The 23,345-nt window shown below is 42.1% G+C and overlaps 1 protein-coding gene across 3 annotated transcripts in view; it reads right to left on the reverse strand.

The window, feature by feature from the left end:
* The window catches only part of Itpr (Inositol 1,4,5,-trisphosphate receptor), a 154,733-nt gene that overhangs the window by 20,720 nt on the left and 110,668 nt on the right, over positions 1 to 23,345 (reverse strand). For all 3 annotated transcript variants that reach the window (XM_055065883.1, XM_050169922.2, XM_055065882.1), the window contains 6 exons: positions 20,914 to 21,249; positions 20,205 to 20,406; positions 18,124 to 18,249; positions 4,588 to 4,721; positions 2,198 to 2,398; positions 1,771 to 1,881 (listed from right to left, as the gene is read on the reverse strand). In XM_055065883.1, coding sequence (XP_054921858.1) covers positions 1,771 to 1,881; positions 2,198 to 2,398; positions 4,588 to 4,721; positions 18,124 to 18,249; positions 20,205 to 20,406; positions 20,914 to 21,249 — 1,110 coding nt within the window. The remainder of the gene's footprint in view (positions 1 to 1,770; positions 1,882 to 2,197; positions 2,399 to 4,587; positions 4,722 to 18,123; positions 18,250 to 20,204; positions 20,407 to 20,913; positions 21,250 to 23,345) is intronic.

Genomic DNA, 23,345 nt, shown 5'->3' on the forward strand with positions numbered 1-23,345 from the left:
AGAGCATCATGGGGAACACTATAAAATAAATCAACAATATCCACAGAAAAAGCAAAGCCTGCACTACCTTCAGTTCTCAGGAATTTACTTCATCCAATCTTTTCGTTAAAAACGTATCTTGCACCTCTAGTTTACGCAAATGCTTTAACAAGTACGAGCTGAGTTGCATCTGCCAAGGCAGGTCTTGCTTGTGCGTTTTTACTGAGAAGAACACCTTCAGCGCGTTACTTTTGCTTTTGTTAATTTCAGCAAGGCTGGCCAGCCCCAGATGCTCACACATTGCCACAGCGGTGGCTTTGACTTCTGTCGATTTTACTGGAATAGGAAAAAGGGTCATGGCAGAAGCAACTCAGGTCTTACTTGATAAAGAATTTGGGTAAACTAGATGTGCAAGATCCGTTTTTAACGAAAATATCAGATGAAGTAAATTCCTGAGAACTGAAGGTAGTGCAGGCTTTGCTTTTTGTGTGGATATTGTTGATTTATTTTATACTGTTCCCCATGATGCTCTGTTCTTTGCAGTTAGGGAGTGCATTGAAAGGAATGATCCTATTTCTTTTCAGAACTCTGCCGGTGTGTTGATTGATGACTTTTTAACCCTTTTAAAGTTTCACATCTTCCTCCTTGGCATCGCAGTTCACAATGACCATCCAGACAGACTTCTCATTTTTAGTGACATTCAAGTAGTCTTTCTTCTCTTGTGTCTGTTCTTTAGAGCAGCACACAAACTACTGTCCTACTTCAATCGTCATTGCTCATATTTTCCTTAGAGTTTGGCTGGGCTTTTTAATAAGTTCATAAGCACACGAAGAAATTGATAAACATTTTAAGGGAGAATGTGGGACATAGACCAAAAATTCTTAAGCCTATTTTTTTTTTTTTTCAAGTTATAGTGCTGAAAACTTCAGCATAAATGTAATGTTATATGTTTATTTAGAATATAAGGTCCATTTTCGTGTATCTCCTTTATCTCCTTTGGTTTGAATTTCATTATGCATGATTTCTTTAATTATCTTCTGCAAAGCTTTGCAAAAACATCTGTTCTTTAGATTTCACTAAATAGGGTATCAATGGCTCCTGCACGATTCAAGAAATGCAATAAGAATAACTTTATTGCTCTACCTTCCCTAGAACACGAGTTGCAAGGTAATTGCAACTTTGAAGTCTCGCAACTCTTGTTCTAGGTCTAGGTAAGGCAGAGCAATAAGGTTGGTCTTGCTGTATTTATGAATCATACAGAAGCCATTTGGACTCTGTTTAGCAAGATTTCAGGAACTGATATTTTTCAAATCATAACTAAAAATTATTTAAAAGAAGCTCGCAAAAAATTAGAACCAGAAGAGATAAACAAAAATGTACTGCATGTTCAACATAAGCACATAAGATTACATATATGTACAAGTTTTCAGCACCATATCTCTAAGAATTATTTTTTTTTATAAGACCAACCTCCCACTTAAGTAGTGAAATGTTGCAGAAGGATCGACATTTGGGCGAGTTGGTACTGGTTGAACATCTTGAAGGGGCAGCGCAAAAAAAACGACGAAAGAAGGCAGGAACACACAGGACAGCGCTGTCCTGTGTGTTCCTGCCTTCTGTCGTCGTTTTTTTTGCACTGCCCCTTCAAGATGTGAAATGTTGCTTTCACTCAAATTTCTGATGCAAGAAATTAGTGCACTATAAGATAAGTAGGAAAAGCACTCTGGAGCTATAACACTATAACTAGGAGTTCTGAAGGACTACAGAACATACAGGCAGGAGATGTACTACCTTCAGTTCAAGGACAAGATCCATGCGCTTTTTTCCAAGTGGGTTGATGTCATTTAGAACCAGGGCGATGATGATGTCAATTCCATTGCTTTCATGCATGGCAATGCAGTTCTAAAATAACAAAAGAAAGGAAAGTAAATTCTATGAGCAACAGTGATGACTGCATGCATACATAATTCAACCAGGCCAGAGATTAGTGAGAGGCAGCCACTCAAATACATGCACCTCAGTACACTGTGCAGCTGTTGAAGTACCTCACAAAAGGCAAATGCATCTGATATTTCTGCAATTTACTCTGCTCAAGAATGTTTCCACACATAGGCGAATGTAACATTAACGTGAGCAAAATGCAGAGTTTGATATATTAAAAGCAACGTCTAGCTTTTAAGAGTTCTTGGCACTGAGAGTTCAATTTTTGACAAATCACCTGGTTTTCATGGCAGGGACCCTGGCAATATTCTGTCAGAGTCTCAAGAGTCTGATTTACAAGATCCACATTGTGTTCGTTGATGTAGAGACCAAGCAGGCCCAAGCCACCCGTGGTGCTGCCACAAATGCAGTCCAGAAACAACAATGTCTCTGATACCAGGTTATAGTTGTTCTTGTTGCATTGGTTGCGCAAGAAATCCTGCACATAAGCAAGGCAGTCAATGTTGCAGGACAAAAAGCAATAAGTTCATGTAATAAAAAAAGAAAGAAAAATTAACACCATCTACAAACTAATCAAATTAAGAAATGAAAATGGGGAAAGCTTCACAGCAAAAAAAAGATGACACAGTGTATGCGCTCCACATATTTCTTGAAACTTTTGTTTCACTGCAGCAAACTGCCTTGTTATTGCTATCACTACACTGAAATTCTGAGTAACTTCCCATGATTTAAACACATGATTCCAACATATCTGCAACACACACATTGTAAATATTTCGTGACAAGCTTGAATGCACAAACAACCTTTGTTCTCAAAAAAGCTGCAGGTGCTCTTTGCTCAGGTAAATAGTATCTAGTGCGGCGTGTATTTCTCTGCAACTTCTATTGCTACTTTATCGGCACAAGCTCAGTCAGCTTGACTTTATGAAAACTTGTGTGGATGCTGCGAGTAGCCCACATTTTGTGAACCCCAGCAGGTGTAAAGGGGAACCTCAGGTGGCAAAAATTAAGCCGGAGTCCTCCACTATGGCATGCCTCATTATCAGATTGTGGTTTTGGCATGTAAAGCCCCAGAATTTAATTTAACTTTAGCTAAACTTTTCGTTGGCATGTTCGCCGTGGTTACCTGACTGAACTAAATGTTATGTTAATGTTCTTTATCATTTCTTTCTTTTTGAGCTTTCTCCTAGGAGTTTAAGTTGTGGTGATGCTTGATTATCACACATTCCCTGATGTTTTCCCCAGATGGCTCTTGCGTCTCCTGTAATCTGGCTTCTACTCGTAGCTAAGTACTGGCGGCGGTAGGCGTGGTTGCAACATATTACGAGAGATGTCGCGAGTGTTACGCTGCTAACGCCGCCTAACGGTGGGGTTAGTCGAGCGCAACAGGGAGTAGGCTCATCCTCTTTGGCTAGGGGTCAGCAAACGGCACGGACATTCCACGCATGCGACGTTCTATGCTTCTGCAAGAACGCCTCATGAGGCTTAGGGGCAGGACACCAGAATGTACAAACATGATTGTTCGAACATGCCACCATTCGCATGACCATACACGTGAATGACCAGGCATTGGTGTCCAGCATGGGGTGAACATAATCGCTTGATATCCAGTCACAGTGAGTCGAACTTCCTAGATTTGTCGCGTGCCCATCGGCATGTTCTGTGGATAGAAATTAGGCTAGCAGGCATTAGTGTATGAAAGGTGCAATAAATGCCCTTGTGGTTGTTTTCACTACTTTGTTGTTGTTCTTTTGTCCCAAGAGCATGTGCGAGACCCCACAAAGTGCATCCTCTGTTTCTCTCCGGTATGTCTTCTTGGCAACCACCAACTGTTGGCACTTACAGCATCAGCTGGCATGACCAGTATGGGCCACATAAGCAAAATGAATGGTTACTGTTTGTTCTAATGTCCTCACACAACCCTGGGCTATGGAAATGATGCTCAGCAGTATCTTGGCTGTAATTGCTGGTCTTTTTAAAGACAATATAAGCATGCCAAATATTATATAAAACATTTCAGTAAATTTAAATCATGCAAAGTTTGTACTCAGCGTATTTTCACTCAGTTTTCATTTTGTATCTATTTCTTACAGTACTTTTCAGAATAACAAGCCCTTCACTCCCTCCCCACTTGCCTTTCTTTTTTTTTCTTGGCAAAAAGGGCAACATTAATCAAAAAGCTTGAGACACTGTCATCAACTTATGATATACTGCATACAACAATCCAACATTCAGAGAACGGAACAATGCTGGTATCGTGGCTGAATAATTAAGACTCACATTTGTGCTAAAACGACCCAATTTTAACATTAACTATGCAACAAGCATCTTCTCTTCCTGGTGCCAAGAGAGCGAAAAAGCCATTCTTTGTTTATTAAAACAATAATTCAGTCAATTGTCAACATAATTTATTTAGGTCAATTATGTTCACATCAATGACACACAGAAATGCCCTCTCAAGTTCAAGAACATGAACCGAATGCATAAATTGTTAATTAAACCAAGCAACAATAGATATTCACAGAAGTAGCCTTTGGTACAATGTTGTGTCTTCACAACCAAGTATCAAAACCAAACCAAATTTAATGAAGTTTCAGCAACCAGAATATTACAACTAGCAGCAAGGACTGCCCATTTGTGCAATAGAGTCAAACAAAGCAGACATGCCTGCAGACTTCGGTTGTGGTTTTCACATAGCAGCTGAAGAAAACGCAACACTGGCTGCATGACCAACACCTCGGGTGCCAGGCGTGGCTCCTGGGGCCGTTCATTTTCCTCACTTGGGGACAAAGGGCTGCCGCCTGCTCAAACAGAAGTGCACGGTACAACTGCATGCAGACACTGCACCCAGGATCAACTACATATGTGGAATGAACCTAAAATGCAGAAGGAGACTAAGAAATCTGCTAACTTATAAAACATTCACGCTTCATAGATGGACAAACTCTTCTTGTATGCAAGAGTACTACCATATACAGTAGAACCTACTCCCTACATATTGGAAATAAATGCGAGAATAAACATACTAACCTGAAAAACGTACAATCTAATGTCACTAAAAAGTTTTGTAGAGCCTACTGTAGCTGACATCTATGTAATGTGAAGCATTGCAGCACGAGGAGCCCGAGGCAAGCATTGTCGTTTCTGCGGCTTCAACACGTTTATGTTTGCGCTCCTCAAATTCAGCCTAGTTCAACAGCTTCTTCGGGCAGAGTATGTTGGTGGGAAGTTTTGACACTTTGTGGCACAAGATGCCAACGCGCCTTGAGCTGTTGGGCCCCGAGCAACCTAAGGAATACTTCGTCGTTTTCCTCTTACGTAGTGTTTTAAAACAGTGAAGGGAAACCAAAATGAAATCGAGCAGCTGGTGAGCCACGCTAGAACAATACAGCCAGAGCGAAACAGGATGTTCACTTCACACTGCCTGCAGGAGGGAACGGGGTGCATTTGTGTTATCACCTATTAAAATCATTCACGCTATTCACACTTCACGCGGCACTGTGCTACATGTGCTGTCAAACAGATAGGTGAAAATGCTTATTGCAATAGGGTTGGCAGTGACAGCTGTGAATGCGATGTGTGAAGCCTTGCGAGGAGATTTGCTGGTACCAAAAAAGAAAACTGAGTGCATGCTGGCATTTTCATGTGACACAGGCGGGTGAGTGCTGCGGAGAAGCTGTCATGGCAGGCACCTACTTCTCTTGATCGTGATCATGCGTGCCTAGAGCATTTTCATAGCTGGAAAACATATGCAACTGCAGTTTAGCGATGTACTGAGTGTTGGTGCCGAAATATTGTGTTTTCCGGGGACGTGTTAACTGATTAAATAGAAGCACGACTGTATTGAGTCATCTTTTCTTTTTTTTTTCTTTTTTTCTCGAAGGTGAACACTGGTGCCAGGAAATCGTACAAAATGGGATTGTATCAACGAGGTGCAAGTGGTGCATTTGCAAAGTTGTCAAGCCCAAGTGTTGAGTTTGCTCAGGAAAAAAAGATTCTGATGCAGGCACTTCACAGGCATCTTCAGATTGCTTGCGCCATCCTGTTATCACCAAAATATTTTCTTTACTGGCCCAACTAGATGAAATTCAGGAGTCAATACAACTGGTCTACATGGCCAACAAGGGAAAATTGGCAAGCCAAAATTTAAGTCTAACAATCACAGCTAATGGAACAGACCTGTAACTTCATTCTGCACACATTTTCTTGGGAAGTAACTTAAACTGCTTTTGTATGAAGATGTCATAGCAATCCAGTTGTGCAGTAAGTATGCACACAGTCTTCCCCTCTGTTCACATAAATCAGTTCATCTCATAACTGATGACTTGTACTGTAGGTGAAGCTGGTCACCTACCTACTACATGCTTTCACCACATGCAGACACCTGCTTATACAAAGATTTATGCATTCCTTAGACATCGTTTATGTTGATGGTGTCATCTACATAACAATCTTGTTGATTTTTATCAGCGTCCAGCAGAATTCATCTATCTTCATCAAAAAGTACAATAAAAAACATGCTTTCACAACAACTCGATATTTAACATGCAATATAGGAAGAAATATATTACACCATTTGCACACAACATGAATAAATTCAGGCACACGTCTAATTTGGGGTCTTCTTGTATTATTCTATCTTATCCTGCAAGAATGGCTTTGACCTTCCACTTCTTGGCCACTTTTGCACACTCTGTCACATTCACTCTCACCATGAACAGGTACTCTCCTAAGCTCTTTCCCAAATGACGTGCCATGTGAATGTCCAAACAATGCCCAACATCTCAAGCACTCACTAAATTCTTTTAATACATTAGTATTAAGCCTTTTAATACTGCCAGGACTGCGGCTGTTTGAAACACCAGAGCATCAGGGAATGAGATGTGTCAATCTCTCACGATGGCCTGGAAAGCCTGGAGCGCAAGTTACAGGGTGTCTACCAAGTTGACCTCTCTAAATTCACCGAGTTTTCCAGCTTTTCCCTAAGTGCCTTTGCAAGATTCCCCGAGTGACACAGAACTTCGTTTTACGTCAAGAAGGGTTGACACCATGTCGCCTGATGCTGTCCCTCTGTAGTATGCAAGCTAAACAAAAAATTAATGCAGTTTAAATAGTATAAAGTAATGTTTTTTCATTCATTCATTCAGAATTTATTTAAGACAACGAAAAGGTTGTCCAGGGTGACGTGGCAAAAGGCATACTTTGCCTGACGAGGCCACGCCACCCGGATGACAGGCGGCACCATAGGCTACAAAAATCAAGAAAGAGCATTACATAATAGAACACACATTCAATATTTTTTTACACAATACATAAGACATCCTTACAAAACACAGGCTTTCGGCGGAAAAACAAACAGCATACTTCAAAACACAATTCGACCATAGCAGTATTTACAAAACACACTAGTGATAGGTATACGTTCAGTTTTCACCTTTAAGGTTCATTTATGAGCATTGCTTTAATTAACATTTTGTATTTACGTATAGAGGGAGTGTTGCGTACAGTATCCAGAATAATAGGGTATTGATTAATTAAGTCAGGAATTTGCCATCCTAACCTCTGAAAACCGTAATTAGTGCGTACACGAGGTGTTTCCATACATTGTTTCCTAAGTTCGTATGTGCTAAGTTTGGTGTGATAGGTGGTTTCGAAGGTTATTTTGTCTAGTTTGTACTGGCGTAATATTTCCAGACATAATTTGTATGTGTGCAGTTTACTTATTTCTAGTATTCCATAAGACCTAAACAAGGGCCAGCAGCTGCGCAATAACTGTATTTTTCCAATAGCTCGTAACGCCCGCTTTTGAATTGCAAAGAGGGAATCTCGATTTGTTTTTGTCGTCGTTAACCATACAAGGGAACAGTAGCTTAAACGGGAATGTATTAATGAATAGTATATTTGCCGTTTTATGGACGCCGGGAGATATCTCAATTTGTTTAAAATGCCAACCGCCCGACAAAGATCACTTCGAAGCTGATCAACATGCGAATTCCATGAGAGATTTTCTTGAAACAGAACACCTAGAAAACGAATTTGCGAGCACTGTTTCAGCTGAGTGTTTTCAAAGTTTAAGTTTAGGTTGTCAGGAGCTTTTACACCTTTTGCTCTGAAGAGAATGTATTTGGTCTTACTAGTATTTAATTGCATCTTGTTTAGTTTTAACCATGTACTCAAGCCGGTCAACCAATAGTTAGCCTTTCTTTCGAGCGCATAGGGGTCAATACCTGAGAAAAAGACATTAGTGTCATCAGCGTACAACACTAGGTTTTCGCTGCCTGGTATATTCACAATATCATTCAGGTATAAAATAAAGAGTACAGGTCCGAGAATAGATCCCTGAGGCACACCATATTTTATTGTTTTTACGTGTGAGGCTGCAGCATTTATGACAGTAAACTGCTCTCTTGACGTTAAATAGCTCTCAATTAAGGTCAACGACACGCCACGGAATCCGTAAAGTGGAAGCTTTCTTATTAGAACATCGTGCTGAACACAGTCGAATGCCTTTCTGAAGTCGAGGAAAATTCCCAGGGTGTGTGCCTTTTCTTCAATGTTGTTTAGAATTTTTTCCTTTATCCCAAGGAGTGCGGTTTCGGCTGATCTATCTTTCCTAAAGCCAAATTGCTCATCGGCTATAATATTTTGCGCGGTGAGAAAACGGACGAATCTTTTGTTTATAACCTGTTCGGCTACCTTTGCAAATACTGGTAGTACTGATATAGGCCTATAATTTGTTAGTTCGTTCGCTGGGCCACCCTTGTGCACAACAGTCACTTTGGCCAGTTTCATTTTCTGCGGAAAAACTCCTGTAGATAAAATAATGTTGCAAATGTGAGAGAGCGGACAACTGATTATTTCACCTACAGCCTTTAGAGGTTTCGGTTTAATTTCATCTGCTCCTGGAGCACAGCCATTTTTTAGTGTCAGAATAATATCTAGCACTTCACGTTCGTCAGTGGGTGCTAAAAACAATGTGTTTGCGGCGTTTGATGCAATGAACTGCTCGCACGGTGAATCAACTGAATTCCCATCGCATGATCCGACTGCAATGAAATGGTCATTAAATAAATTTAAATTTAATAATTTAAATAATTAATTAATTAATTAATTAATTAATTTAATTTAATTTAAATAATTTAAATAAATTTTAAATATTATTTAAAAAGAAAACAGAAAGGTAGGGTTAGTAAAATGCATAGCGAATAAAATATCTTTGAAAAAAATGGTAAAACCTATTGCAAATCGAGTCGAACATTCTCAAATACGAAAAAAAAGGAGATGCATACTGTGGGGAGCACCCGCTCCCATTTTCTCCCGCGTACTCGTGTCGTCCCGGTCGCGCGTGGCGGACGTGTCGAGCCGGCGTAGACAAGGGAGAAGCAAATATTTTCGAATATGAGCTATTTTTATCAACTGATAGCAAGCTAATTGGCACCAGGCCTGAACTTTGTCACACGTGAGATTCTTTCTCAACAGTTGGTAAGTCAACCTCAACTGTCCTGACATACTCTAAGCCATCGCACAACGCCTCAGTGTTGCGTTTCACTGCTTTAAAGATTTTATTTTGGTTTGGATGAGAGACATCTGCATCTCCGTGTCAGCCAACGCTTTGTTTCTTGAGCTCAAGCTTCCACAAAGCAGTGGTGGCACATTTCTTTTCCCATCCATTCCTCAATGCATAGGCCGTTTCTGTTCACCTTCTTCTTTTGCCACGCGTTCGCCCCATGGACCATTTTGAAGCATTCTTTTAGTCAGTTGTACAGTCAACGTCCGATTTTTCGAACTCCCTAGGGTCCGCGAAAACGTCCGAAAAATCGGGCAGTTAAAAAAAATGAATGCATGTCTTTTACTGCCCTTAAGGGCTCAAATCGCCACAAGCACATCCGAAAAACTCTGAAGCCTTGTCAGTACACTTATTAGGCATATCGGTGCTCGTACTGTGACAGGAGATGGCGGGTGCACGCGTGTATAATTGAAGAATACATACTGTGACCCTTCCCACGTTTGTTATGCTTCGCCACAATACTTTTGCGTATGCTTCACCACGTAACATTACTGTACTGAGGCGAAGCTGACTTTTGGAAACCGGCATTATGCAACGCGCCGCGCTTTCCGAGCTTCGAAGCCAATCGCGAGGGCCACATAGGCGGAGTCGGTGCCATTGCTGACAGCAGCCAATTATTTAGATGAAAAGCACGGCGCATAATGGCAAGAAGCTTAACAGCGAATTTCGAAGCAGCTAGGCCTAGCGTTGCCGCGGTGGTGGCTACGGCTGCCAGCGAATTTGCGTGCCAGAGCGCCAGTTCGAGGCAGCAAGGTAATCAAAATGACGGAGGTGGTGGTGGCTTTGATTACTGCCGTTTCGGACCTGCGGTCACAGCAATGAGTCTGGAAACTCGGACGGCGAAGGGTTCTCGCGTTCGAAATTTAAGACGTTCTTTACATTGACTCTGTGGGGTATGAAGAAGCCGTAAGAAAATGGACGCAGCCTGAAATCAGTGAGAAGGAAATTGACATAGGACAAACCAAGATGTATGCACTGAAAGATAAGCAGGGTAATATCATCAGCAATCTTGAAGGTATAGTAAGAGCAGCGGAAGAATTCTATACTGACCTGTACAGTACCCAGAGGAGCCATGATAGCTCCCTTCGAAGCAGTAATGAAAAGGTTGCAGAAACTCCTCCTATAATTAGCAATGAGGTCGTAAGGGCCTTGCAAGACATGAAACAGGGAAAAGCGGCAGGATAAAATGGAATAACAGTCGATTTAATTAAAGATGGAGAAGACATAATCCTTGAAGAACTGACGGCTCTCTATACAAAGTGTCTATCAACTTCAAGGGTCCCAGAAAACTGGAAGAATGCAAGCATTATACTAAGCCACAAAAAGGGAGACGTAAAAGAATTGAAAAAAATTATAGGCCCGATAGCTTACTCCCAGCATTATATAAAATATTCACCAAGATAATTTGCAATAAAATAAGGGCAACACTGGACTTCAGTCAACCAAGGGAACTGGCTGCCTTCACGAAGGGATACTCTACAATGGATCACATCCATGTCATTAATCAGGTAATCGAGAATTCTGTAGAGTACAATCAGCATCTCTATATGGCTTTCATAGGTTATGAAATGGCATTTGATTCAGTAGAGATACCAGCAGTCATCGAGGCATTACGTAATCAAGGAGCACAGACCGCTTACGTAAATATCTTGGAAAATATCTACAGAGATTCCACAGCTACCTTAATTCTACGCAAGTACTGTAGGAAGATACCTATAAAGAAAGTGGTCATACACAGAGACACAATCTCTCCAATGCTATTCACCGTGTGCTTGGAAGAAGTATTTAAGCTATTAAACTGGGAAAGCTTAGGAGTAAGGATCGACGGCGAATATCTCAGCAACCTTCGGTTTGCAGATGACATTGTTCTATTCACCAACAATGCAGACGAGTTACAACAAATGATTGAGGACCTTAACAGAAAGAGTGTAAGAGCGGCTTTGAAGATTATATGCAGAAGACAAAGATAATGATCAATAGCTGGGCAAGAGAAGAAGAGTTCAAGATCACCAGTCAGCCACTAGAGTGTGTGAAGGAGTACATTTACCTAGGTCAATTAATCACAGGGAACCCTGATCATGAGAAGGAAATTCACAGAAGAATAAAAATGGGTTGGGAGCGCATATGGCAGACATTGTCAGCTCTTGACTGGACACTTACCATTATCATTGAAAAGGAAGGTGTACAATCAGTGAATTTTACCAGTGCTGACATATGAGGCAGAGACTTGAAGACTGGCAAAGAAGCTTGAAAACAAGTTAAGGACCGTACAAAGAGCGATGGAACAAAGAATACTAGGCATAACATTAAGAGACAGAAAGAGAGCAGTTTGGATTAGAGAGCAAGTGGGTATAGCCGATATTCTAATTGACATTAAGAGAAAAAAATGGAGCTGGGCAGGTCATGTAATGCGCAGGTTAGATACCGTTGGACCATTAGAGTTACAGAATGGGTACCAAGAGAAGGGAAGCGCAGTCGAGGACGGCAGAAGATCAGGTGGGGCGATGACATTAGGAAATTCGCGGGCACTAGTTGGAATCGGTTGGCGCAGGACAAGGGTAATCGGAGATCACAGAGAGAGGCTTTCGTCCCGCAGTGGACATAAATCAGGGTGGTGTTGGTGGTGGTGGTGATGGCAGCGGCGGCAGTGGTGGTGGTGCCACGAAGCCGTCCGAATTATTGGGCGTCTGGAAAGTCTGTCGCTGACTGTACACAGGCAACTCCTCCAGCAGACAACAAGGAGTCAAAGAAGATTCATTACGATTCCTCTCTGTTACTCAAGCCAGCATTACCCCGACTTTCATTCCCTTTCAACAAAACTTACTTCTCATTTTCCCTGACAGAAGCACAAATTGCCTGAGTTTTCCCTGAGTATGAGGGTCGTTTGATAAGTGTGGTACAAAGCAATTAAAGATATCATGTTTGCAGAAAACAATATTTTATTTTTCAACATAGTTCCCTTCCAGCTCCACGCACTTCTTCCAGCAGTGCTCCAATTTTTTTATCCCCTCAGAAAGAAAGGATAGCTCGAGGCCCTTGAAATAGTGATTTACTACCGAGATAACCTCTTCATCTGAAGAAAATTTCTTTCCAACCAGCCAATTCTTCAGGTTTGGAAAGAGAAAAAGGTTGCATGGGGCCAAATCCGGAGAATAGGGTGGATGAGGCACAACCTTGAAGCCTAACTCATGCTATTTGGCCATTGCAACAAGCCATCTGTGGGGTAGAGCATTGTCTTGGTGAAAGAGGAGTTTTTTACGTGCTAACCCAGGTCATTTAGTGCGCAATTCCTTTTTTCAGTTGATCTAGGAGTGTTGCATAATATGGTCCTGTTATTGTTTTGCTATTTTGTAAGTAGTCTACAAAGATTATTCCTCATGAATCCTAAAGACAGTCACCATCATCTTTCTGGCTGAACAAGTCTTTGCCTTTTTTGAAGCACCTTCATCAGGCCTAGCCCCTTGCTTTACCTGCTGTTTAGACTCTGGAGTGTAATTATGTATGTATTTACGTCTCATCAACTGTCCCAAATCGACACCAAAAGTCCTGCGGATTGCAATCAAGCATCAATAAACACTGCTTCGAGATGTCTGCCTTCATGCGCCTTTGATCGATTGTCAGCAGTCGCGGCACCCAATGTGCACAGACCTCCTTCATCTGCAATTTCTCATGAAGAATATTGTGAACTCTCTCTGTCAAGATGCCTACAATTTCAGCTATCTCAGGTACCTTCATTCGGTGGTCTTTCATGATAATTTCATGAATTTTCGATACCATTTCTTGCATGGTGACCTCCACTGGACACACAGGACATGCTTCATCTCACGTCGAAGTTCGGCCACATTTGAATTCATTTATCCAGTAGTAAGTGGTCTTCAGTGATGGTTCACAGCCTCCACGAACTTCGCTCAACTCAGCTTTAATTTGGGCAGCTGTCCAGTGTTTTAAATAAAGATGTTTGATCACTGCTCAAAATTCACCTTTTTTCCATTTTGGCAGCAATCACCCCACAGCTCAGTGCCAATGGCTGTCAGAAGCTTACTAACTGTCGGTACCAGCGTAAACAAGTTCCACCATCACACTTTGTTCACTTCATCTTGAATTACTCGGTGTGCCGACGCAGAAACTCGATACGGTCATCGGTGAAGAGGCGCAGCATCGCCAGTAAGAATCCGATGCTTGACCGCGAGCATCTGGCCTAAAGGGCGATCGTCGAAGTCGAAAATATCGCAGTAGGACGATAATACTTCGCAAAGGTCTTCAGCCTGCATAGAGGACAGGTCCGTCGCAACCACTTTCTTTATGTTGGGATCGACGCACGAGGCTGGCGCGAGGGGCATGCTAAGCTCGCGAGAACCATCGGTCGATAATACTGCCACATATTGGTCGCCGAGACAATCAATGGTGGCAAGGCAAATACCTTGCGGTAGAATTTGCTTTGCCAATCCAAAGTTACAGACAGGCATGCGAGTGCAGTTAGCAGTAATAGTAAGTATACTGTGAGGCACGGTGATGTCATAATGCGATCAGATCAATAAATCCTTTTTACCAGACCCAGTCTTATTACTTTACGGACAAACCCTGTATGAAGGCATGCTACAAACATAATACAGTTCAACCTCGATATAACGAAATTCAATATAACAAAATTCTTGATATAACGAAGTGCATTTAATTCTTTATAATTTTTTGTCCATGGAACACCATGTATTTGGAACCTCAATATAACGAAGTATGTTCTGCTGGCCAACATGCTCTCAAGGTCGACGCCCATCAACCACCCAGGGGATGCGAGTGGCTCGACAGAAGAAACAGAGGTCCATGTAATTGGCGCAACCTCAGACCTGGTAAGCAGAAAAACTCTGAATCTTGGTGCTCCCATGAAACCTTTTGCTGCTGAGCTGTCATTCACCTTTTGAGGGTCAATGACGCTGCGAACAAGTCCAAAATGGTCGACACCGTATATTTACGGCGCGGCCTGTACGTTTAAGAAGCGTGGCAATTTCCTAACTTTTTCTTTTCTGTCATGTGCTGCCACTATGTGGGAATACAGGAAATTTTTTTCGCGTGCCTCCCTCACTCGGTTTTCGTTGCATGGTTTGTTTTAGAGCTAGTTTGCTCCAGCGTGTCTATATACTACCGCCCGCGTATTGGCGCGTGCACACAGGCGGCGGTTTGTGTTTTGTTCCGCAGGCGGTTTCGGCTTCTTTCGCTTGCAAAACTAATGGCTATCTCGTTACTAATTGCTCAAAGGGCGATTGCTTGTTTCTCACTCGTTTAGTGCTCACAGGGGTGCGCATAAGAAGGATGCCGCCCTGCATGTGTTTCCATTTCTTTTCTTTTTCTTGGTGGGGAGGAGACTCGCAATAATTACCTCTAGTTGGCAATAAGATGAAGATTAGCGGAAGTTTGTCCCACGTTTTGCATTTTTGACGGGCACACAACCACATAGTTTTCTTGAGTGCGCGCACCTACGCAGCTTGATTACGCTATGGATGTACATATTAGTGTAAGAGCAGGAACATTTGAGACTTGTGAAATATTCTCTTGTGTGCATTTTCAAAGCCTTGAAATATGTATATAACAATGCATCAAATTTTTTATTCTTATAAGTTTGTTTCCTTTTTCATTGCTGTTATTTATGAATGAAGAGTACATATATATGAACGCAAAATATTTTTTTCTCACTTCACGGTCACCCTAGAATAATTACGGTAAATTTCTTTCGAAATAGGTCCCTAAGAAGAATTGGAATCCGTAATAAAAAAAATTGACCCTCAACGGGTTAATAGAGGGAGTGGTGCTAAAAGGAACTAAAGTAATTGTTCCAAAGTCAATGAGGGACGAAATGCTTCAACGTAGACACGAAGGGCATTTGGGCATAAGCAAATGAAAAGTACGAGCCCGACGATTGATCATTTGGCCCGGTCTTAATGCTGATATTGAAACTATGATAAAGAGTTGCACAGTATGCCGAAGTATGCATACAAGCAACCGAGCAAGCCTTTTATGCTCAGACCAACGCCACATTATGCTTGGTACAGAGTTGGCGTTGATATTTTTCAGCATGCGGAAGCACATACTTGTGCGTGTTCGTTGTGCAGTCAAACTTCCTCTAAGTGAAAAAACTGAGCGACACCACATCGGGCACAGTCATTGCCAAATTGAGTTGCATTTTTGCACAATATGGAATCCCAGGTGAGATATGCAGTGACAACAGCCCCCAGTTTGTGTCTCATAAATTTGCCATTTATGAGTCCACGTACGTGTTCAAGTACATGACATCTAGTTCTGGTTTTCCACAGTTCAATGGACTAGCGGAAAAAGGTGTCCACATAGAAAAACGGATTATGAAAAAAACACACAAGAAAATCACAACGATTTCTGGCTGGGCTTGCTCAGTTACTGATCTACACCACTGAAGGACGGTCGTTTCTCGGGCAAGCTGTTGCAAGGCAGGTGGCTACGCACCAGGCTCCCAGACTTCAGCTCGCAACCTAAAAATTTTGTGTTTAAGCATAGACAACTCGAAGCCCACAAGAAGGACCTACCAGCGCTCCAAAAGGGGGAAGTGGTGATGATCTGAGATAAAGCATGGACCTGCAAAGCGCAGGTCATGGGATTGGCAGTGCCGAGATCCTATCGCATTGTTACTGAAGATGACCAAGTACTTCGCCAGAACTGACGACACCCGGTTCCAACGCATGAGCAATTTCAACGCAATGATCTCAACAGTGATGACCTGGAAAGCGAGGACGACGAGCCAGAAACATCACTAACTAGGGTGCACGCAAACCCAACTCAACTCCCAACACCGCTCCCAAGACAGTCTAGGCGGATAACTCGTCAGCCATGATGGCTGCAGTACGACCGCAATTTCAATCAAGTGCATTGTGTATCTCGGCTTTAAGAAACTATTAAACAGAGGAAGATGTATCGTGCAGACTACGCACGCGTTGCATGTATCAGCTTGCATTGACTGACAGCACGAACATTACGGCATCTCGTGTCTGTGAATGCCGACGACTATATGTATATATATATATATATATATATATATACACACACACACACACACACACACACACACACTCTGGGCGGTTCCTGAATATACATTCTTTTCATTCTTCAAGTCTGTCTAAGCGATACATATATACAAGATTTCAATATAATGAAATTTCACAAACACCGCAAAGGAATATCGAGACAATAAATGGAAACTTCCACGGACACAGATAGTCAATTGGTTAAATTACAAGCGGCTGCTTCCAAACACACCTCTCAAATCACGCACTGCGTGACCAATAGCGACCTTCAAAACAGAGTTGCACAGTAGCATCATGTTCTGTATAAAGTCGAAGTATGATAAATCATATCGTGCCCCGCATGCTCTAATGCTTTGGGTGTGAGCAAAAGCATGCAAGGATGAGCCAAGAAGGATGGTGGCTTGATGAGTTCTGTCTTCCCATGCAAGCAAGGCGAAAGGGAGGGAGGGGACGAGGAGACCTTGCTCACGGTAACACGATCAAGCATGCACACGGATGGTAGGGAGGGAATGGGAGGCACGTTGCTCCTTTTCTGGCATGGCTATGGCTGCGCAAGGCTGCCAGCGTGGCTGAGCACGTACGTAGCCTACATGCTCTGTTTTAGAGATAATCTACTGCGAGTGCAAAGGGTGGGCGGGCCAAGATGGCACGGCCCACACATTTGGTACTGGAAGCAGCGTAACCTTAAGTTTTGAAGATGCATTAAAGCGAGAGACCAACGAAGCATTAGTTCCCCACTGCCAGTACTATTTATGACAGCGTCATCCCATTGCAGCCCACACTATCAATAGCAGCGGTGGAATGGACGTGAAAGCCTGGATGGCTCCACTTCCTGTCACCAATGTGAAGATTTTCTCAGCACAGCATGAAATTGTCTTTCGTTGCCGACTGTCAAAATCAACAAAATTGATTGTTTTCTTTTCAAACTTGCTTTTTCTGATTGCCCGATAACTCGTAAAATTTTGCGCCCCCTTCAATGTAAGAAAAATCCATCAGTGACTGTACTTATATACATAAAAGGCCAAATTTCAATATAATGAAATATTAATATGACGATGGAAATTGCCGATTTTACAGACTTTGTTATATTGACATTTAACTGCATGTGATTTTTTCAATGGCTAACCTTGGCAATCAAGCAGCACTTGAACTGAGGTGATATGTCAATAGTGTGCTTTATTCAAAGTAAGTGCACTTCTCCACTGGTCAAGGATTTAAAATGGTAGAAAATTATGCAAGAGGGGCATCGGACAAGGTTGGTAAAAAAAAAAACCTCCATTTGGTTGTGCCACTGAAAGGCAGCGAGATGTAGTTATACGAGAAAATAAGCACAGAATGAATTAATAGTGCACAGGCTCCCTTTTGAGCCAGTACCTCTGACTTTCATTTATTTAGCTAAGCACATGGCTGGGGCTGCTTTGTTTATTGCCGAGTTAAGGCACAAGCGTAATAGCTTATTTTTGAAAAACTTTTGAGGCCTTGCAACGCCATTTCCCATGTCACATTAGCGGTAAAGCTGCACAAGTGTAAGTATGAAAGGGCAAGGATTTGCTTCATTACATAGACAATTTACACAGACAACATGCTCACCACCAGTGTCACCACTCAGACCACCCACTGTAGACCGAACATGGGCATAGGCTTTTCCTGTGACCTGTGCAGCATCCTCCAACTGGGCACGCAGCTCATCAGACACCATCAGGCTCCCCTTTCCTCCTGCGAGAGTAATACAAAACACAATAGTTCAGATTTCAGATGACGCCTGCATCATCAAGCATTTATGTGCAAGTAGCAGTATATTATACATAGAGTTGCAACTGTTGAAAATGAAGTAGAATACAAGGTAACATTAATTATTGTTCTTTCCATGGCGCTACCCATATGTTTAAATTCATAACACATGCAGTGGAATTAATATAATTAGTGTAATGAAGCATTAGTTCTGCTGTTTCTGAGTAATACTTGGTGGTGCCATGTTTAAAAGGTATTCCCATGGTATAGATCTCTGCGAAGGACATCAGAGGAGCAACTTGACATCGGTCGCCGTGGTGAATTCCTCGTTGAACTCCCCCGCTTACATGGGGGAGGCGATCGGGAAAGGAAGCCAGTGTTATCAGACTATTTTGGTGGCTTCCACTCTTGATACCATGCTTCATCACTTCCTTATGATGATAGCACCAGCACATTTCATCGCAAGTGGCATCATCAACTAATTTTGTGATCATAATGTCCACACGTGAAACATGCCTTGAAAAATATGATTGAGCTGCTGTAAGCGCAGTAATCACAGCAATAAGGCAACAGCAATTCATCTGTTATCTTCTTGAGCAGCAATATGGTTAAGGTTGCCAGACAGCAGCACGAAATGCCACTGCATTTCCCGCCGAGCGGGGATGCTCCCCTGGCGTACATCTCCTACTTTAGCATGGCTGTGGCTGCGCATGGCTGAGTGCATATTCAGCCAGTGCACCCTGTTCAAGGAGTAATCTGCTGCGTGTGCAAAGACTGGGCAAGTGGATATGCTGTTGCATCATGCACTGTCTTCTCGTATTTGCTGAAGGTTGCATATAAACTTGAATTTGGAAAATGCATTGAATCAAGAGGTAGACAAAGCATTTGCTCCCCACTGCCAGCGCTTTTCATGATAGCATCATCTCAATGCGGGAAACACTATGAGATGCGAGGGCGGAGTGGATGCGACAGTGTGGCTTGCTTCGCTTCGTACCGCCAATGTCAAGATATCGTCAATATGGCATGAAACTGTACCTTTCGTCACTGACTCTCAAATTCAACAAAATAATTATTTTTCTCATTAAGATTAGCTTTTTCCGATCGCTTGATAATTCGGAAAATTATGTGGCCCCTTCCTTGTAAGAAAAATCCATGGACGACTGTACTTATTTGCAAAAAGATTGAATTTCAATAAAACAAAATGTCAATATAACAAACAGTTTGCCAATTTTAGCGACTCCATTATATTGAGGTTTAACTGTATATGCTCTTCCCCTCCATCTCATGAAGAAGAATGTTCAGCATTCTATTCAATATTAAAGGTAATCTTTTGTGCACATGCATTCACATGACATCATTAATCGAAGACTTCTATGTTATGTCAGTCACAATATGTATGACACTCACACTAAAGATGTAATAGAAAAATGACAGCTACCCACAACATGGATGTCCAATAAGGATGCAAGATGGATGCAAGTGTAGACCCAAAGATAGTTGTAAGAAAATTTAATGTCAAATAAGTCTTAAAATTTTATACTACCTAAGCAAATGCTAAAACTAACTTTTTTCCTGCCAATTCAATAAGATCATAAGAAATTATTTCCCCAAGAAGAAATAATGTTGCCATGGAAACTAATCAAAAAGGTAAGAAAACTATAAAGCAGGGAATGTAGTCACCTTGGCAACCATAATGCGAGTTGTACAGTCATGCTGATTTGCCTGCAGCTATTTAAAGAGGCAGCTATCAGAAAAGCATGAAACAAAATCAATTGTGAGCATTCCTAAGAACTAGAGTTGAAAAAAAAGGTAAAAAAGATACGCAAATCAATTTAGTATATTTTACCATTCTTAAAAGTCATGCTCACACCAAGGTTCCTGCATTAACAATCACCTTAGGTTTCAGCTGAGTGCAGGCAACAATGTACTGTGCCACAAACCTCGAGAGCGGCTGCGAGATTCCCGCAGGTTGTCCTTGCGCAGCAGGTCTTTCTCTTCAGAGGTCGCTCGGGCAGCCATGTCAGATGTGCTGACAGTGACTGTAGACTTTATCTCCTGTTGCGCTGCCTTCATTTTGTCAAAAAATACCTTAAAAAACTTCTCTGCATTGTTGCCAGTAGTCAACTTTGCATGCATGGACCTCTGCATTAAAATACAAAAAGAGAAGCACACTTATTTAGTGCTTGGACAGAAAAACTTGAAAGAACACAACAAAGCAGAAAGACAGACATGCACATCAACTGAAAGCTATGTAGGAAGGTTGTTCTGATCCCAGCAAGGGTATAGTTAAAGAAGGTTTTTGGAGATAGTGTCACACACCCGTGTGAAAGTACCACAGTACCACAGTGCACCAATCCAATCTTTCTGATATGTGCTCTTAGCATCCTCTGCCACAGCAAAATTCAGGTTGGTAATGGCTGAAGTTATACCTCTACACATGTCTCTTCTTGACTCCCACAACTGTTTATTCTTTTTTATTTGGTCACATAATTACAGCCCATAACTCAGTAAGCACACCCTGAACTCTGGACAACCACATGTAGGCAAGTCCTAAATAAACCTAGCTAGCTCCCACTTAACACACTTTCAGTGTGTGTTGTTTGTTGCCTGTAAGAATAAGTATCACTGCAACAGGCACAACAATCCCACCTGTATGACAGGGTTTCCACCACGCAGGAGTGCGATACCAAGCTCGACGCTCTCAAGGAAGATGGCCAGGCTGGGGCTCATCATTATCAGCTCCACAACAAGATCCGAGGCCCCCTCACGATCAAGCTGGCACTGGACTTCGGACAATGGGCTAGGCGGACGACCAAGGGGCGTTTGGGGCTGAGGTGACTGCTGTTGTTGCTGTTGCTGTTGCTGCTGCTGCTGTGGCTGTTGCTGCTGTGGCTGTGAGCCTTCCGTTGAGCCACGCTTGGGCTGTGGCTGCTTGGGTGGTGTGCCCAAATAACGCACAAGAAGGCTCTGCCGCAGTGCTTCACCCTGCACATCATGGTATGAGCTGGTAAATGGTTCAGCCACCAAATTGCCTAAAAGCCGTGTTAAAGATTTCATGTGCTGCTGTGAAAGTCACAGATGCATCCAGCCAGATCAAGAAATAAACTGAATGCAAGCTCTGTTTTGTTCTGCTGCATCACACAGGATCATTCTGATCATATGATGTACTCCTTTTCTCACATATTTAGCAGTTACATGATTCTCAAATTCATTACGTCAAAACTTACCAACAGTGAAGTTCAGGTAAAATATGTGCACAATTTAAGACCTGAAATTTTGACAGTTTAAAGGCGAGTTTTGAGCTGCAGCTACAGTACCATCTAGCATCATGCAATGGTAGCACCATTTGTCACCATTATGTTGCACCCAAATCAAAAATTTTTTTTAATGGTGTAGCCACATACAATGCACACTTAAGCTTTCCTGTGAACGGAACAGGCAAATAGTACTCGTAAATGTGGTCTTAAACTGAACCCACTGCAAAATACTGCCTTTGTGTGAAACTTGAGCAGAAATAAGTCCATGGTTTAGCTAAAGGAGTCACTTATGGAGTCACACATGGTTCAAATAGTGTTGCACATTCTTCAATGTCAGCAAGCACCAGCGGTTACTCTGGAATATACAGTGAGAGATATAAAAGCAGGGAGCAAACTTGACCTGCAAGTTCAGCTTCAATGACCGACAACTGTGCTCACCACTATCATTGTGATTTCTGCGTTGCTTGTCTCCCTGAGCACAAGCTCATCCAATAAAGAGCTAGACTCTTAACTCACAGTCTGGCAATGTTTCTGCTTCTTCACTGTCGCTACTACAATGTGACAATGTGGTGCAGGAGGTCACTCTCACTCCATTGAGTGCTAAGTGAGCTCAGCTTTCTGCGACACAGTCGTGGTGTCAGAGCATGCGTCAGTGGTGTATAGTACCACATGACGACCACCTTGAGGTTACATGACATATCCAGCCCCGGGCTTCATTTCCTAAACTGCGGTACATGTGACACATGTACCGGTACATATACATGTGACACATGACACAGGTTGCAATAAAAGGCAATGGGATTAATTATGTACTGTAGTCTCAAGCAAGTGAGGCACCGTGCCATACTCCTTCAACTTGGTGTTTGCATTATTTATACATTTGTAATTTTTTAATGAATTCCAGCTAAACTACTGCGGTTAGACATCAATGTGCCATAGTACTGCAAGTATATTCAGATATTCATTAAAAATCCAGAATGGCCAGAATAAATTGAAATTGTAGCACAAGATGTTCATACGGGAGACCAAATTAATAGTTATATATAGAAATAAAATGCAGTTTGAGCTTTCTATTTTGTATACTTTGATTTTTGAGATGTCTGATTAAAAAGCTCGTTTTTGCAACTCATGCAAAGTGGTGGGCTTAAGTATATATATTATTATGCTGCCTTTCAAGCACAATTTCAAATCATCAAAGGCTTTAAAAAAACTAAGATAGGCCGGACTCGGTTGAAACATAGGAAAAATAAAATGCTTTCATTTCATGCATCCTATCATTCCTATCAGATGTGTCCTATCAGAAGTCAGGTGCGTCCTATCAAAGACACATCTTACCTCACACATGCACACACGCACGCACACGCACACACAGTAGAACCCCGTTAAAATGTTTTCCAAGGGATCATTAAAAAATAAAACACAACAGCCGGAATAACTAACAAGGACAGCCACAAATCGCCACAGCAACGTCAGAAACAGCTCTGAATGGCTGTCAGTAGTGTTGTTAGACTTCTTAGCACTCGTACTGCGACCGGAGACGGCGTGTGCGCGCATGTATAATTAAGGGATACCTACTACATTATGATTACTTACAGCGCGCACTAAAAACACGGCCAAGGAAGAGCGACGAAACACGTGTTTCGTCTTTCTTATTTGTTTTTAGTGGGCGCTGTAAGTAATCATAATGCAGATGTACCGACTCGCCCAGCTAGCTACCGCACTACACCTACTATGTTCCATGACAATGGTCCCCTTCCACTGTTAATATGCTTCAACACATAGCAACGCTGTTCTGCGGCGAAGCTGACTTTAGGAAACCAGCAA

This window comes from Dermacentor andersoni, chromosome 6 (genome assembly GCF_023375885.2).
Source record: "Dermacentor andersoni chromosome 6, qqDerAnde1_hic_scaffold, whole genome shotgun sequence".
Classification (NCBI taxonomy): Eukaryota; Metazoa; Arthropoda; class Arachnida; order Ixodida; family Ixodidae; genus Dermacentor; species Dermacentor andersoni.